The 14,289-nt window shown below is 37.5% G+C and overlaps 2 protein-coding genes across 9 annotated transcripts in view; one reads left to right on the plus strand and one right to left on the minus strand.

Moving 5' to 3' along the window:
- dock7 (dedicator of cytokinesis 7) overlaps positions 1-14,289 on the plus strand; it is an 83,145-nt gene that overhangs the window by 11,176 nt on the left and 57,680 nt on the right. For all 8 annotated transcript variants that reach the window (XM_052140268.1, XM_052140269.1, XM_052140270.1 and 5 more), the window contains exons 2-14: positions 1,279-1,381; positions 1,575-1,750; positions 2,287-2,355; positions 2,882-3,011; positions 3,120-3,332; positions 4,244-4,329; positions 4,413-4,479; positions 5,061-5,210; positions 5,430-5,510; positions 6,638-6,800; positions 6,966-7,108; positions 7,324-7,417; positions 7,559-7,721. In XM_052140268.1, coding sequence (XP_051996228.1) covers positions 1,279-1,381; positions 1,575-1,750; positions 2,287-2,355; positions 2,882-3,011; positions 3,120-3,332; positions 4,244-4,329; positions 4,413-4,479; positions 5,061-5,210; positions 5,430-5,510; positions 6,638-6,800; positions 6,966-7,108; positions 7,324-7,417; positions 7,559-7,721 — 1,638 coding nt within the window. The remainder of the gene's footprint in view (positions 1-1,278; positions 1,382-1,574; positions 1,751-2,286; positions 2,356-2,881; positions 3,012-3,119; positions 3,333-4,243; positions 4,330-4,412; positions 4,480-5,060; positions 5,211-5,429; positions 5,511-6,637; positions 6,801-6,965; positions 7,109-7,323; positions 7,418-7,558; positions 7,722-14,289) is intronic.
- angptl3 (angiopoietin-like 3) lies at positions 8,232-13,107 on the minus strand. Its single transcript, XM_052140280.1, has 7 exons — positions 12,466-13,107; positions 12,209-12,319; positions 11,969-12,083; positions 11,769-11,882; positions 11,462-11,557; positions 10,265-10,537; positions 8,232-10,128 (listed from the first exon to the last, which is right to left on the minus strand). Exons 1-7 carry the CDS (start codon positions 12,976-12,978, stop codon positions 9,953-9,955), a joined length of 1,398 nt encoding a protein of 465 aa, XP_051996240.1. The 5' UTR covers positions 12,979-13,107; the 3' UTR covers positions 8,232-9,952.

Consider the following 14,289-nt stretch of genomic DNA (forward strand, 5'->3'; position numbering starts at 1 on the left):
GACCCTCCATTAAAAAATGCAGAAAAGCTTAAAGGTGATTACAAGGGTGACCAGTCACAACTTCTTAAATATATACTCTCTTATAAATTACATAGGTTAAATGATGTAAATTTTTACCTAAAATCTTGATGTTGAATGACAAATGTTAATGGACATAAGTACTAGGCAGTATGCTGGTATTCCATTCTGAACATATCCTTTCTTTTGTGCTTTGCTTAATGTGAGATAACTGGCAGGCCATGAATACTTGTCTGGGCTGCCTATCCATTACACTGTCTGTGCTCTCAGACACATAAATGTGGCTTTTCCACTGCACAGTACAACTCGACTCAACTTGACTCTGCTCGCTTTTTGGGGGTTTTCCACTGTGGATAGTACCTGGTACCTGATACTTTTTTTAGTACCACCTCGGTCGCGGTTCCAAGGGAGCCGAGCCGATTCTAAATGTGACGTAAAAATCCTGCAGATCAATGATTGTTCAGGGAGAATCGTCACTACCAGCATCACTGGATTTCTGACATGCGATATCAACCCGCTAGATTTAAAGTTAGCAACAGCGATAACAGTATAATTTGTTCACGCGACTTCGAATTGTGAAAAAAGAAATGGCTGTGAGCAAAACCATGCCGTGGTCAATAAACGAGGTGCAGACGGTCCACTCGTTAGCGATGCACGAAACGATAACGTGTCTCTCAGGAAGTGTATCAGCTGTTGATCGCGCACGGCTACCACTGGACCTACCAACAGTGTAGGGAAAGGTAAAAAAATCTTAAAAGTGACTTCAGAACCATCAAGGAAATGTGGAAGTGGTTCGACAAAATGGACGCTATCTAAACCGGTGAGCAATGGGAGGGAGAGTGCCATGGACTGGTGTTGATTCACAATGGATGATGGTACATTTTGTTACGTTAACTCTATACTCTGCTTGAAAGCTTCACTTTATTTAGTTGACCAGATACTGGAAGCTTGCTTCTAAAACAACCAGGCCAATTTAACTGTTACACTCGTGTAAAATCACCATGCAACAACTGCTTTATGCAGCACAATGAGCTAGTAGATGACAGCTAGCGGTCGTGTTATTGTTTTGGTCAGTTTGTGTCGTGTTTATGATGATGTCATGTAAGTATAGGTGGCGCAACTATAATGATAAGCATATAATCCCACCCACGTTGAGGTGGCACTAAACTGCAATGGAAATGCACGCTCAGAAAAGTAAAGCGAGTAGAGTCTCACACAGACATCAGTACACTCATGCTTGACTCTCTTGCTATTCTCCAGGACTGTAGCAGCTGAGGTCAGGAAGCAGATTGCTGGTCAGTATGGAGGTTCCCCTCAGCTTCTCAAAAACCTCAGTGTGGGTGGACATGCAACTAGCAACTCTGTAAGTACTACAGTGTAAAGAGAATATACTTTTTCTCTATTATATCTGAGTGAAATGTAAATAATAGTTACAAACAAGCAATATGCAAAATTCAATATGTGCCACTATCCCTTCAGGTGACGCTTTCTTGGGAAGAATTTTCTTGCTGGTTATGCAACCTTTTTCACATTCTCTCTTGGATATCTCCCTACAGATTCCCTTGACAGAGGCAGTAGAGCCGGTAGATTTTGAAGAGTATTTGATCACACATCCACCCATTATTGAGTCAGGACCTTTGAGAGATCTGATTGAGTTTCCTCCAGATGACATTGAAGTGATTTACACTCCAAGAGAGTGCCGAACCCTTGGCCAGGCTGTACCCGAGGAGGGGTAAGTGTGTGTTCAGTATGGATTGGTTTTTAAGACTTGATTCTTCTTAAATAAAAACAATGGTTACAACAAAAGGTATTAATTAACATAATGGAGTAATTGCAAGCATTGGTTGTTTTCATTGACTGCCCTTTCTGTTTCTTAGTTGAAATCATAAAAAATACAAATCGGTGCATTTATCCTTAGCTTTATGTAATTGATATTTTCCTCTCAAGGACAATTTATTTAGATTACTACACTAGACCTTATCTTCTCACATGTAGAGGGATAGTAATTGTTTGCTAAACAAGATTTGAAGTGAAAGTTGTAAAGCAACTTGCTGTCCACTGCATTTGGGATTTTGTGTCTGAAAGTTTTTTGTTTTTGCCTTTGTTCTTATAGTTGGTTATGAATTTTTCACGATTGTTTTTCTTCTGGTCTAAATATCTATGCAACTCCCCACAGCTATCATTACTTTCTTGTCATACATTCTTTTGGTATGCAGGCATACCGATTTAGGATATTTAACTTGTTCCTCCTCTTTAATTATTTTATAGTGACAGTGACTTGCACGTCAGAGACTGCATACGATCTTACACTGAGGACTGGGCCGTTTTTAACCGCAAGTATGACATTCAAAAAGTTTAACATGCTTCAAGGAACATTTCCTCCTTATCTCTGTTTGCTCTTTTCATTCAGAATCTATTTAAGGCTTTACATTTTTCTAAGTGGTCAAGTTCCTAATTTGCTTTTTAACCTTTTACTTTATGCATTTCAGGTTTTATTATAACTAGGAGATTCAGTTAGATATAAAATACTGTAGCTGTTCACTTATTGATTGTGGGTGTGTGTGTGTGTGTGTGTGTGTGTGTGTGTGTGTGTGTGTGGGGGGCATGCAACGAGAACTACACATTAACTGGTAGCTGAAAGCATAATCAAATTACCCAAAATATTTAATAAATGAACACGAAAAGGGCAGAGAATATGTAAAACTTTGTGAAATTCAGTTTTGCATACCGCAGTGTTCTGCGGGTGACATTTCTGTCTACAGAAATCCAATTTAACTCACTTGCTACTTTTACACATTCATTTTGACTGGGGCTTTTAACTACAGGGCATGTAGGCCATAATTGAAGTATTTTGTATGCACAGGTACCATAAGTTGGGCACTGCATTTAACCCCAATACTTTGGATAAGCAGAAGGAGAGGCAGAGAGGTTTACCAAAGCAGGTTTTTGAGTCTGATGAGTTGCCAGATCACAGCAACTATCAGGACGATCAGGTAAATCTTAGGATTTTATGCTAAGCCTAGTAGAATTATTGCACAATCCCTCTGTATGCCTCAGAGTTTCTTTCTGAATATAACTGAGGACTGTATTACGTTCCGCAGGATGATCTAAAGCGAAGGTCCATGTCAATAGATGACACTCCACGTGGCAGCTGGGCCTGTAGTATATTTGACTTGAAGAACTCTCAGCCTGATGCTCTGCTGCCTCACCTTCTGGATCGAGTACCCAACGAGGAGATCGATCGACACAATGAGGACCTTCGCAAGTCAAACCGCCATCGAGAACTCTTTGCACTGCATCCTGCTCTGGATGAGGTAGAGTATGACTTTTCCTTTTATCAGTTTATGTATTTTATACATTTTTCAATAGCTAATACTTAATTGTGAGTTGGGATGTGAGGGTAACAAATTTTCATATCACGATAATTGCTGAAGCATTTATCGCGGTATACGGTATTATCACGGTATTGTGTTGAATTGCAAAACAGGTTGAAAGATAAATAACCTTAATTGTTGCTCTTAATTACAAGATTTAGTTACTTGTTTTGTACTTTTTAAATTAAAAGAAAGTAACATGTGTGGTGGTGGCATAGTGGTTAAAGCACAGGGCTGTTAATCAGAAGGTCACAGGTTCTAACCACACGGCCACCACCATTGTGTCCTTGAGCAAGGCACTTAACTCCTGGTTGCTCCGGGGGGGATTGTCCCTGTAATAATTGCACTGTAAGTCGCTTTGGATAAAAGCATCTGCCAAATGCATAAATGTAATTGTAAATGTAACATTGCACAGATCAAACCATATATGATTCAGAGAGACATGGTGGCTTTCAGAATGAGTCCAATGCTTCTATTTCGTATTTACCTAATTTATTATGGTTTATTTTCATTGCAACTGAACAAGTAACAACAATGGTAACATTTTGAGGGAAAAGTTTAATTGAAAAATAAACATGAATTTTAGAGTGTTTGGAATGTTGATTGTTTGATGGAAATGCCACAGTGCGCTCAGAAAAATCTAAATAATTTGGTTAATAGATTATCCAGATATTTTCACGGTATTTTGAAGTGCTCACGATAACAATATTGTGCATGTTAAATATTATGGTATACCTTATTATTGAATATCGCCAAATGTCTAATTGTGAGCAATGAGTATTGTGGTTCAGTCAAGTCCAGACTATTCAAGATGCCTGTAATCTTTTCACTTAATTATTTTCCAAATGTAGGAAGAGCCAATTGAGCGCCACTGTGTGCCTGATGTTCCTAAAGAGCATTTTGGCCAGAGGCTTCTTGTCAAGTGTTTGTCCTTGAAGTAAGTGGGGAAACTTTTTTGTGTACTGAAATGAAATGGTAATTGCTGCAATATTGCTGACTTGCTTCTGTCTCCTTTTTAAGGTTTGAGATAGAAATTGAGCCAATATTTGCAAGTTTGGCCTTGTATGATATCAAGGAAAAGAAAAAGGTAAGCTTGTGTGCTGTGGGAGGTTGAAAAGTTGTGTAGAAATCTAGCACAGCGCCAAATCAACCCAAAATAGTAGTTTACTTCTATAGTGAAAATGTTCTTTATAGCCTAAAGTGAGGTCTGAGTGCATGTACGTTTTCAAGTATTACTTCTCACGTTATCTGTGGCCCATATTACAGGTGGATTATGTTTTATTGAATTAAAATAGGTGTAGTATCTATAGTTGTTACTGAAAATGACAACAGAGCTATAATGCATGAAGGCATCAGAAAATGTTTTTATAGTGATTCTTTTTAATGGTTGTAATTTTAAAATTAGCTGAAATAGTATTTTTATTCTGTTATCCCACTGATTTCCAAAGCCAAAAGAAGCAAATATTTGAGTTGTTAAAGTTACATTTTACTCTCCTCGTCAAATAACATTGCCTTGACCGATCTCAACACTAGAGGGTAGTAGTCACCTATTCGGTTGCTAGACATGCCTCTCCACTATTAGATAGATAGATAGATGCACTTTGTTGTCATTCTATCAAAATACAACATTACCTATCATACCTTTCATTTTCTTGTCTTCATCCTCAGATATCAGAGAACTTTTACTTTGACTTGAACTCAGAGCAAATAAAAGCCATGCTGCGGCCACACATCCCGTCAGCTGCTATTTCTACCCTGGCCCGCTCCGCCGTATTCTCCATCACCTACCCCTCCCAAGATGTCTTCCTCGTCATCAAGGCTGGTTTCCCTATTTAACATATTTCTTATAACTTCTTATAACCTCCTGTTTAAGACGATGTCAATGTTATTTTGGTAGATGAACGTTTGATGATTACTGCAATTGCTTTAATTGTTTATTAATTGGTTGATTACAGTGTTGCTTTTTGAGTAGTGTTTCCTGAAAGTGTGCTGTAGCAGTTCATAATTAATGCTCATCTGGACTGTGTTTGCTTGCAGCTTGAGAAGGTGCTACAGCAAGGAGATATTGGAGAGTGTGCAGAGCCTTACATGGTCTTTAAAGAGTCTGATGCTGCCAAAGTAAGACCTGTTATCAACTCAAAACCATCTTGGTTGACCGAGATGGTTTTTACCTTTATTAGAGAGCTGGGCGACAGATGACAGATATATATTTTGTATGTGTATATATACTATATTAGAGAGCTGGGCGACAGATGACAGATATATATTTTGTATGTGTATATATACTATATTAGAGAGCTGGGCAACAGATGACCAATATATATTTTGTATGTGTATATATGCTGTCTGTCTGTCTGTCATATACACTGACAAGGCTGGAACTGACACAAGGTGGAATGATGACTTCTGTTAAAGGAATATTCTGGGTTCAATACAAGTTAAACTCAATCAACAGCATTTATGACATAATGTTTATAACCACAAAAAATTATTTGAACTTGTCCCTACTTTAAAAACTAAAATCTGGGTTACACTGAGGCACTTTCAATATAAAAGAATAGGGCTAATCCATAAACGTTAAAATACTCACTGTTTCAAAAGTATAGGGACAAGATGAAATCAATATGCGTGTTAACATTATTTAGGTGAGATAAAATCTCTTTTTCAGTGTAAAATTATATCCAATCCGTTGCCATATCAACAGTTTGCAGTAAACGCTGTAATCCTGCAAAAACACATTTTTTTTTTATAGCTTAACAGCTCAAGTAATACACAAGTTTTAACAGAAAAAAATAAATAAATGTAAGTGCTTTTATAAAATTATAAGCTTTACATTTCTGCCTTTTAAACACTCCCAATATATTGGCCCCATTCACTTCCATTGTCTCACTGTAATCTCGACAATTCCTTTTCAAAAGACAAATGGGGACAAGTTTAAATAATTTTTTGTAATAATCAACATTATACCACTAATGACTGAACTTAACTTGTATTGAACCTGGTATAGTCCTTTAATTGGCCAATCGGGCACAGCTATGAGCTCTGTCAGTTGGCCAAAAATTGTCTGAATAATCAGGCTTGCCGATATGGGAGTCTGTAAATACACTTGACATTCAGATTTATTATAGCTTGTAAAAAAAGTTTTTTTAAAAAATGTCACCACTTTGTCCAACTTTCTGTCTGTATTATTATAAACAACATGAGTTATATATTTTTTTCTAATACTTGTATCCTGGTTCTCATAGAATAAGGAGAAGCTTGAGAAGTTGCGCAGTCAGTCAGAACAATTCTGCCAGCGACTGGGGCGCTACCGGATGCCCTTTGCCTGGACGGCCATACACCTCATGAATATAGTGAACAGTGCAGGCAGTCTGGAGAGAGACACAGAGCTTGAGATGGGGCTGTCAGGTGAGTTATTTATACTCCTATGAGTGCAGTTGTAAATGGACACAGATGAACAAGTTTTCCTTATATTAAAATTTGCATGCATATCTTCATACCATAGCAGACCATCTGATCTAATAGTATCAAAGCATTGAAGTGTATAACTTCTGTCTCTGTACCATGATGTAGAGCGCAAAGGCTCGTGGTCAGAGCGGAGAAACTCAAGTATGGGGGGGCGCCGCTCTCTGGAGAGGACCACCAGTGGAGATGAGTCATGCAGTCTGACCAGTTTCAGACCTGCCACCCTGACAGTCACCAACTTCTTCAAACAGGTCACACAGTTATTTTTTTAAAAAGCAGACCACTATCGATTCAAATATTGATCTTATTCATAGAATGTTGACTGTCCTCCAGTTACCTGTCATTACATAATGCAGACCACCAAAGCTAACACATTCCCTGTTTTTAACAGCTTGATATCTTCTTATTTTGCATAGCCTTTGAGTTTAGTATCTGAAGAGAAATTAACTTGTTTATTTTGTATTAGGAGGGAGATCGGCTCAGCGATGAAGACCTCTACAAGTTCTTAGCTGACATGCGCCGTCCATCCTCTGTGCTGCGTAGACTGAGGCCCATCACAGGTAGACAGCTTATGACATATTTAGCAGTAGTTTAAGACTGTAGTAATTATTTATGTCCAGACTTTCTTGTGGATTAAGTAATTTATCCTTTTTTTGCTTTGCTTAAGGTTTATTAATAACTAATTTTCTTTATGATCTTAGCCCAGTTGAAGATCGACATCTCTCCAGCCCCTGAGAACCCTCACTATTGCCTGACCCCCGAGCTGCTCCAAGTTAAGCCTTATCCAGACAGCCGAGTGCGGCCAACAAAAGAGATCCTGGAGTTCCCCGCAAGGGACGTCTATGTGCCCAACACCACATACAGGTATGACCTCTGTTCTAAGTCTAGGTGAACATGGGAAAAAAAAAAAAAGATATGCAAAAAAGATATACAATAATACAATAAGTTAACTTAAGCTAACTAACCAACCAAAGTTGAAGTTCAGCTAAATGTTTTGTTGTCTCTCACATTAAAATTGTTTAAGTAAAATTAAAACTGGTCTGCCTCTATAGCAAAGTATTTAAATATATGAATATTTTACTATGTACCTGTTATTATTGGCCAGTCTTAAAATGCTACGCTCAGTTTTATACAATATGTAACATGGGTCCCTGCTCATATCTCTTCACCAAGGGTTCCTTGGTCTGAAAAATGTTGATGACCCCTTGTCTAGATCGTACACACCAACACAGGCCTTGTTTTTTTAAATATTTGAAAGAGGTCTAACTTATTTATTGCTAAAGAGCCAGACCATTTTCTTTGCAAGCATTCATCCTCACTGTATGAACAGACACTTGACCCCCCTTTTTAAGGGTTCTATTTTAGACAAGGTCAGCCAGACAAAGATGCTTATCATCTGTATACTGTATTTTGACATAACCTGTCATTCAGAAGACATGTTTGTTCTCTCTCTGCCAACATTGTTATCTTCCAGTGGACACATGCTCTGCATAGTCAGCCTTGATTTGGTTGATGCTGACTGGACAATTTAGGGAATGCCCCTATTCTGACATAGTTTACTGCCAGCAACATTTTTATACTATATTTGTTACACTTTTCAGGTCTGTTGTACAGGGAGGTCAAACAAGATTTCAATTATGAAGAGATAGTTTTCCTTGCAGATTAAGCTTCATCCTACTGCTAAACAAATATGATCTAAATTATTTTTAATAAACCTTTCAGTTATGCTCTGCTTTTGAGGGTAGTCTTAAACTGTAAAACTGTCTAGAAACTGGTTTAGTTTAGAATTGCGAATTCAAGCAGTGAAATAGTTATTCTCTGTTATTGAAATTTGGTTTCATTACACAACATTGCCATAAATTATTTTAGTCACTTATTACACTCATGGGAGACTTCAAGAAAATTGGCTGTTATTTCTGTCTAAATGTTTCGCTATAAAAATTATATACCAGACTATTACTTAGGAACATTTTGTAAACAAAACATATACAGTACAGCTGAGTATGTCTTAAGCATAACCAGGAGTCAATATGGCTCAGTAACAAAAATATACATGCAGAAGATCAAGCTTTAACCACCATAATAGCACATTTCTTGGTAACACTTTATAATAACTTCAATTAATATCATTAGAAAATATTTTATATTGCTTAAAGATGCCCTCAGTCATTTTTTTTTATGTTATGCTGTGGCATCATGCAAAAGCAAACATTTTTCCATAGTAGAAATGTCTTATTTGCAATCATCCATGATTTATTTATTTTGTGAGTTAATGTGTCCAATAGCGGAGGTTTTATTAGGCTACTGATTTAACTTGGATTACACAATTTTAAACATATTTTTCAAAAGTAAATTTTTTAAAACTTTTTTTAATCTTAACATATTTATTGAGTGCAGCATTTTAACAGATCATTAGTTCATTTGCATTTAAATATCAAGAAACTTGTAATGAAATTATTTATATTTATTCATATTTTCACATTTGTATGTAATGTACATAAACTACTGTTACTGCTGTTAAGAATTTTATGTTGGTTCAAGACTTATTGAAAGTTAGTCTATTATAAAGTGTTACCCATTGCTTTTCTAGTGTTGCACATTTTTGAACATTGCTTAAATACAATCTTTAAGTTAAAATACACTAAAAGTTAAACAAGACATTGCGAATCTCTGTAGCTGAATGAAATCTAGTTCTATAATAGTGTATATATAGTCTACAAACTTGTTAAATCTAGTACACTCTTAATAATATCATTCACCAGATATTCCATAGGTCTGTTCAGCTTTCTATTTGAATATGTTCAGTTTCATGATTTTTTTAAAACCAATTATTTTTCCTCAACAAGGTACAAGGCTGTAATCCAATGATCTATAATGATCCTGAACTAACACATGTATGTTGCAATACCCCTTTGACTTGCTTTCTACCCTCTACTAAAGTCAATGACTTGTTGCAGTTGCATCATTCTGTGGTGGAAAATCAGCCGTTTTGGACTGTCTATAAAGAAGGGGGAAAGCTTTGTTGGCTAGTGTCTTCTTCCATTGTGACCCCTCTGATTGATCTGGAATTGCCCAATGGAGAAGAAGGTCAAGGATTATTGAATCTGTGCTGATGGCCTGATGGTGATCTTTGTGGATTTGGGGGTATAGGAGCTTCCTTTGGCTGGCCTCCAGTAGATCTCTTTCCTGCGTTGTGGCCGAGCTTTTGATCTTATCCAGGCATATCTCCCATTTAAGTTGGTGTCCCCACATGCATTAAACCACCAACCACCTGAAAACAATAAATATATGATGGATACTAGGATATTTTAGACTGCCATTTAATCACATTATGTGCCTCGAGAGTTCAAGCCAAACTGTTTGACTAAACAGTTTCACATTTAATTTTTAGTTTGACCATTTGATACCTGTGTAGTTGCGGGCGCAGTTGGACTCATCAAGATTATCGTTGTCTCTGTCCTTGGTTGAGAACTTTATGCCTGTGTGGTTGCCCATGGCATCAGGCAGATTTCCAGATAAAGGTGTAAGATGAAGGGTGTAATCAGATGCAGGGCCCTCCAGGGTGAACATGTAATCTTTAAATCTCTTTTCATCTTTCAAGTCTTGCAGTTCGATGTGTAAAATGTATTCTCCTTGATGAGCAATGGAATGGATCTTCTCCAAGCCAAGCCAGAACTCGTCTGTTACACAATGACATTTCATCAGTTGATAGCTAATGTTTGATACCTTTTCTTGTCATGACACAGTACAAAATAATACTTTTCTCCTCCAACATTCATGTCCTGGTTGCGTAACAACCGTAAATTTCCACTTATTGATGCTCTACACATTAGTCAGTGTAGATGCCAAATTTAACTTGTTGCTAATGAAAATTGGGCCTTAAAGAATAGAAGTTTTCCAGAATTTTATGTCACCAAAACATTTTTTATTTGCCATTTTTTTTCTTATTTTCAGTGTTTTCTTGGCTGAGCCATCGGCACCAAGGTATAACATATTAAAACCTATTGTAAAGTATACATCTAACCCTCACAGGTTCATTTTCATTAGTGAAAGATTAAATATGCTGTCCACCTTGAATAAGATCTTTTGAATTTTATTCAAAAATGTTTGTCAATCAGGTTTTCATCATGCAGACGTTTGATTACATCAGCACCTGTACCCAACATCGGTTGGATGTGCACACTTTTCTATTAAATTTCCAGTTTGGTTAACAAACCTACATGTTTTTAATTGACCTTGAAGAATGACTGAAATCCAGTCAGACAAGAGACCTGAAATCAAAATCAGATAATAGTTTGAAGCATTTGTAGCCTCTGGCAACTGTTTGTAATGCCGTCGGACTGCTTTTGTTGGCACTAATTCAAGTGTACAGAATAGTTTCCTTTCATAATTATTTCCAGCTATAGACTTCAGAAGCACAAAGTCACAAATGGAACTTTTTCGGAAGCAACTAAACAAATGGAAGCAAAATGGATAAATGGAAGCAAAGTTTTTGATTCACTTTTAAAGATCTGTGTAAACTTAGACTTGAAATATGCCATAGATATTAAAGACTTTTAAGTCTTTAAGTAGACATTACACATTACATAAAGAGGTGTTCTTACTTTCCAGTTTGCCAAATCCATGTTCATATCTTTCCCACAACTGGTCAAAATCAACAGAACCATCCTCCCTCCTCTGGATGACTGTGGCTGCTCCATCTTCAAAATAAAGAGTGTTGTTAATCTCTGAAAGGGAGTCTTTTATTCAATAAGAATGGCTCTGGTGAAATAGGGACACCCTTCCTAGTCAATAAACCAAACCAAATAGTTGGGGTTACTTGTGCCTTTTTGTTGTAGCTATCACTGTTTTGTAGGTGAAATCACTAGGTAGAGTGGTAAATCAAGTAGATTTACATTATTTGTTTCTTACCAGAACTTATCTCGCAGTACACATTGAAAGGTTCGGATTGATTGGGTTTAATTGAGTAAACTCCACTATTCCTCTGGCCTCTTTTGAAAACATCACTGCAATCCATTGGAAAGTCTGTGCAAGAAAACACAGAGCTGATGATTTTGGAATTTTTAAAGCAACAATTTAGACATTGCTATTTGCTTTCCTTCTCTTCTTACCAGAGTCCATAGTTCCATTGGTTGAGTTTATGGTCAAGTACCCAAAAGGGTCAGGTGTCTCAGGACTTAAATCCAAAGTTTTTTCAGCTGTCTCTTGAAAAGTGTCGTCATTCAGCTGCAATAAATTAATATTAATTTACAATCAATACAAAGACAAAATGGTTATACTGATAATTAGAACTTTAATGAAACTGCATCCCTAATTTGAAAGTTAATATTTTGAAGCAAGGCATGGATTACCTTATCCTCAAGGCTTTTAATTTTGATCTTCTGGTAGTTGAGCTGTTCATGTTGCTCTTTCACAGATTTAAGCAGGTCTATGATGGTCTTTTCTTGTGTTTCAATCACATCCTACAACAGAGTATTTGCAGTACATAAATCACTGGATGCAGCTTGAATTGACTTATAGCTCAAATGTTCCAATATCATGATTTTGGAAGAAGGTGGTACAAACTAGCCTAAAATGATGAATCCATTCTGTGAAAGAACTCACTCACCTTCAAGGCAGAGATCTCCTGAAGTTGCTCTAGGGGCATCATGCTCTGAGACAAGCCCTTAAGCTTCTCCTCCAGTCCACCAACCTTGCTATGCAGCTGACTTCGCTCCTGCAGAATGTTGTTGATTTTGGAGTTTATCTCCAGTGACAAGTTCCTGATCTCCTCGTTGTTGGTCTTCAAAAATGTGGTTGTCTTCTTCAACTTCTCCTCTTCCTCTTTAATCTCACTAGTGACTACCGAGAGCTGGTAGAAGGAGCGGTCAAAGATGTTGAGCTTCTGGAAGATGTCATTAATCTGACCCTTGGTCTTGTGCACAAACTCCCGGAGACTCTGTCCGAGCTGGAGCAGTCCGTTAGCCAACAGTCGTACATCATCTAACATGGCAAAGTGGGATTTAGCCTCGATTGGTGTCAGGGTAGTTAAAATGTGTGCCTCTGTAGGCACTTTCCTGGGATTAGGGACTGCACTTGTCATGGACAAGGCAAGCAATAAAAACAGAATGACAAACTTCATTTTAGCCGGTTTGGTGGCGTTGTGACAGATTTTCTCACTGCGTCTGCTTTGTTCCCAATGCCTGCAGGCTCTTGCTTCCTTTTCTCTCTACTCCCTTCTCATCTCCTACTGTGAAAGCAATGCTAAAGGCAGCAAAAATTCCCCAAATATATACAGCTGCACTGAGAGGGGAGGGAGCATTTGGTGATTATTAAACTGATTGTGCTAGAGCTTGAGTGTCCTCCCACCAGTCTATGGAAACTTTACTCAGTGCAAACAGTTTACAGTATCGCACACACACACACACATGAACTGCCCCCCCACTCCTTGGTTACAACTGATATGCGAAGATGAACGATGCTACAGGGAGGTGGATGAATCATCCCACCGATCGATCATGTCATCAACACGGCCACTTGGTGCACTGCTGGATGGGAATTAATAATAATAGAATGGAATTTATGGTTTTGCATTTGAATCAGCGAAGCATCAATCTAGGTGTCACTGAGAGAGTCTGCGTGCACCAGCAGAATTGTCACTTGAGCTCAGGACTGCTCGTTTGAGGCAGTAATAGAAATGAGCAATGACTGAAGTTGGTGGAGTTTGGGCCATTGCACTGATATGTAAAATCGTATTATTTACTGCTTCATATTAATCTTCCTCACTGCATGGACTACAGAGTAGCTTATCTGGAAAAATAACCCTGCTTCAACTGAAAACCTCAAGATTTCCATATGATTTTCAACTCTGTTCATTCTGTTACACATAGCACCATTCCCTAACTAAGAAAAACCTACCTACCTTAAACATAAACCTAAACAATAATGTCTTAGAAAGCATGTGATATGATAGAGCATTAAATCTTTTCTATTAAACCTTATTTTTCTAGTTTTAAATAAAACTGTCCGTTAACCGATAGTGTCATGAAATCAAATGTGAGTTGAACAAAACAGACATTCTTACCATGAAACCTACACCTAAACTTTACTGAGAAAAGAACCCATAATAGGTGAAGCAACCACACCATTTCGTGGCACTTGAAAGACCCTTTTATCTCATGCATCGACTCGTGATTTGCTGGTCCCGAACCCAGGGCTTCCGTGTTCAAAGACCAACACTATATCAGTTGTGCCACTGTGCAACCAAGTCGCAGTAGAGTAAGTTTGTAAACATAGTTGGCTATGTAATGTAACATTAAAATGTGTCATCTTTGATCTGTGTTTTAATAAAAGTGTTTTGGTGTCATAAGATAATATTGTGTGGGGAACAGAGCGAAAAGTAAGTTTTTATGAAGTGTTAATCTGCCTTTTTTCTCATGATTTGATTGAAGAT

The sequence above is a fragment of the Xyrauchen texanus genome, chromosome 13 (assembly GCF_025860055.1).
Source record: "Xyrauchen texanus isolate HMW12.3.18 chromosome 13, RBS_HiC_50CHRs, whole genome shotgun sequence".
In the NCBI taxonomy this organism is placed as follows: Eukaryota; Metazoa; Chordata; class Actinopteri; order Cypriniformes; family Catostomidae; genus Xyrauchen; species Xyrauchen texanus.

Excerpts from the sequence above, each read along its gene's own strand:
- angptl3 (XM_052140280.1), bottom strand. The coding sequence starts at position 12,978 with ATGAAGTTTGTCATTCTGTTTTTATTGCTTGCCTTGTCCATGACAAGT. Across the intron at positions 12,320-12,465 it reads AGGAGATCTCTGCCTTGAAG|GATGTGATTGAAACACAAGA; the intron begins GTGAGTGAGTTC and ends ACTCTGTTGTAG. Across the intron at positions 12,084-12,208 it reads TTAAAAGCCTTGAGGATAAG|CTGAATGACGACACTTTTCA; the intron begins GTAATCCATGCC and ends AATTTATTGCAG.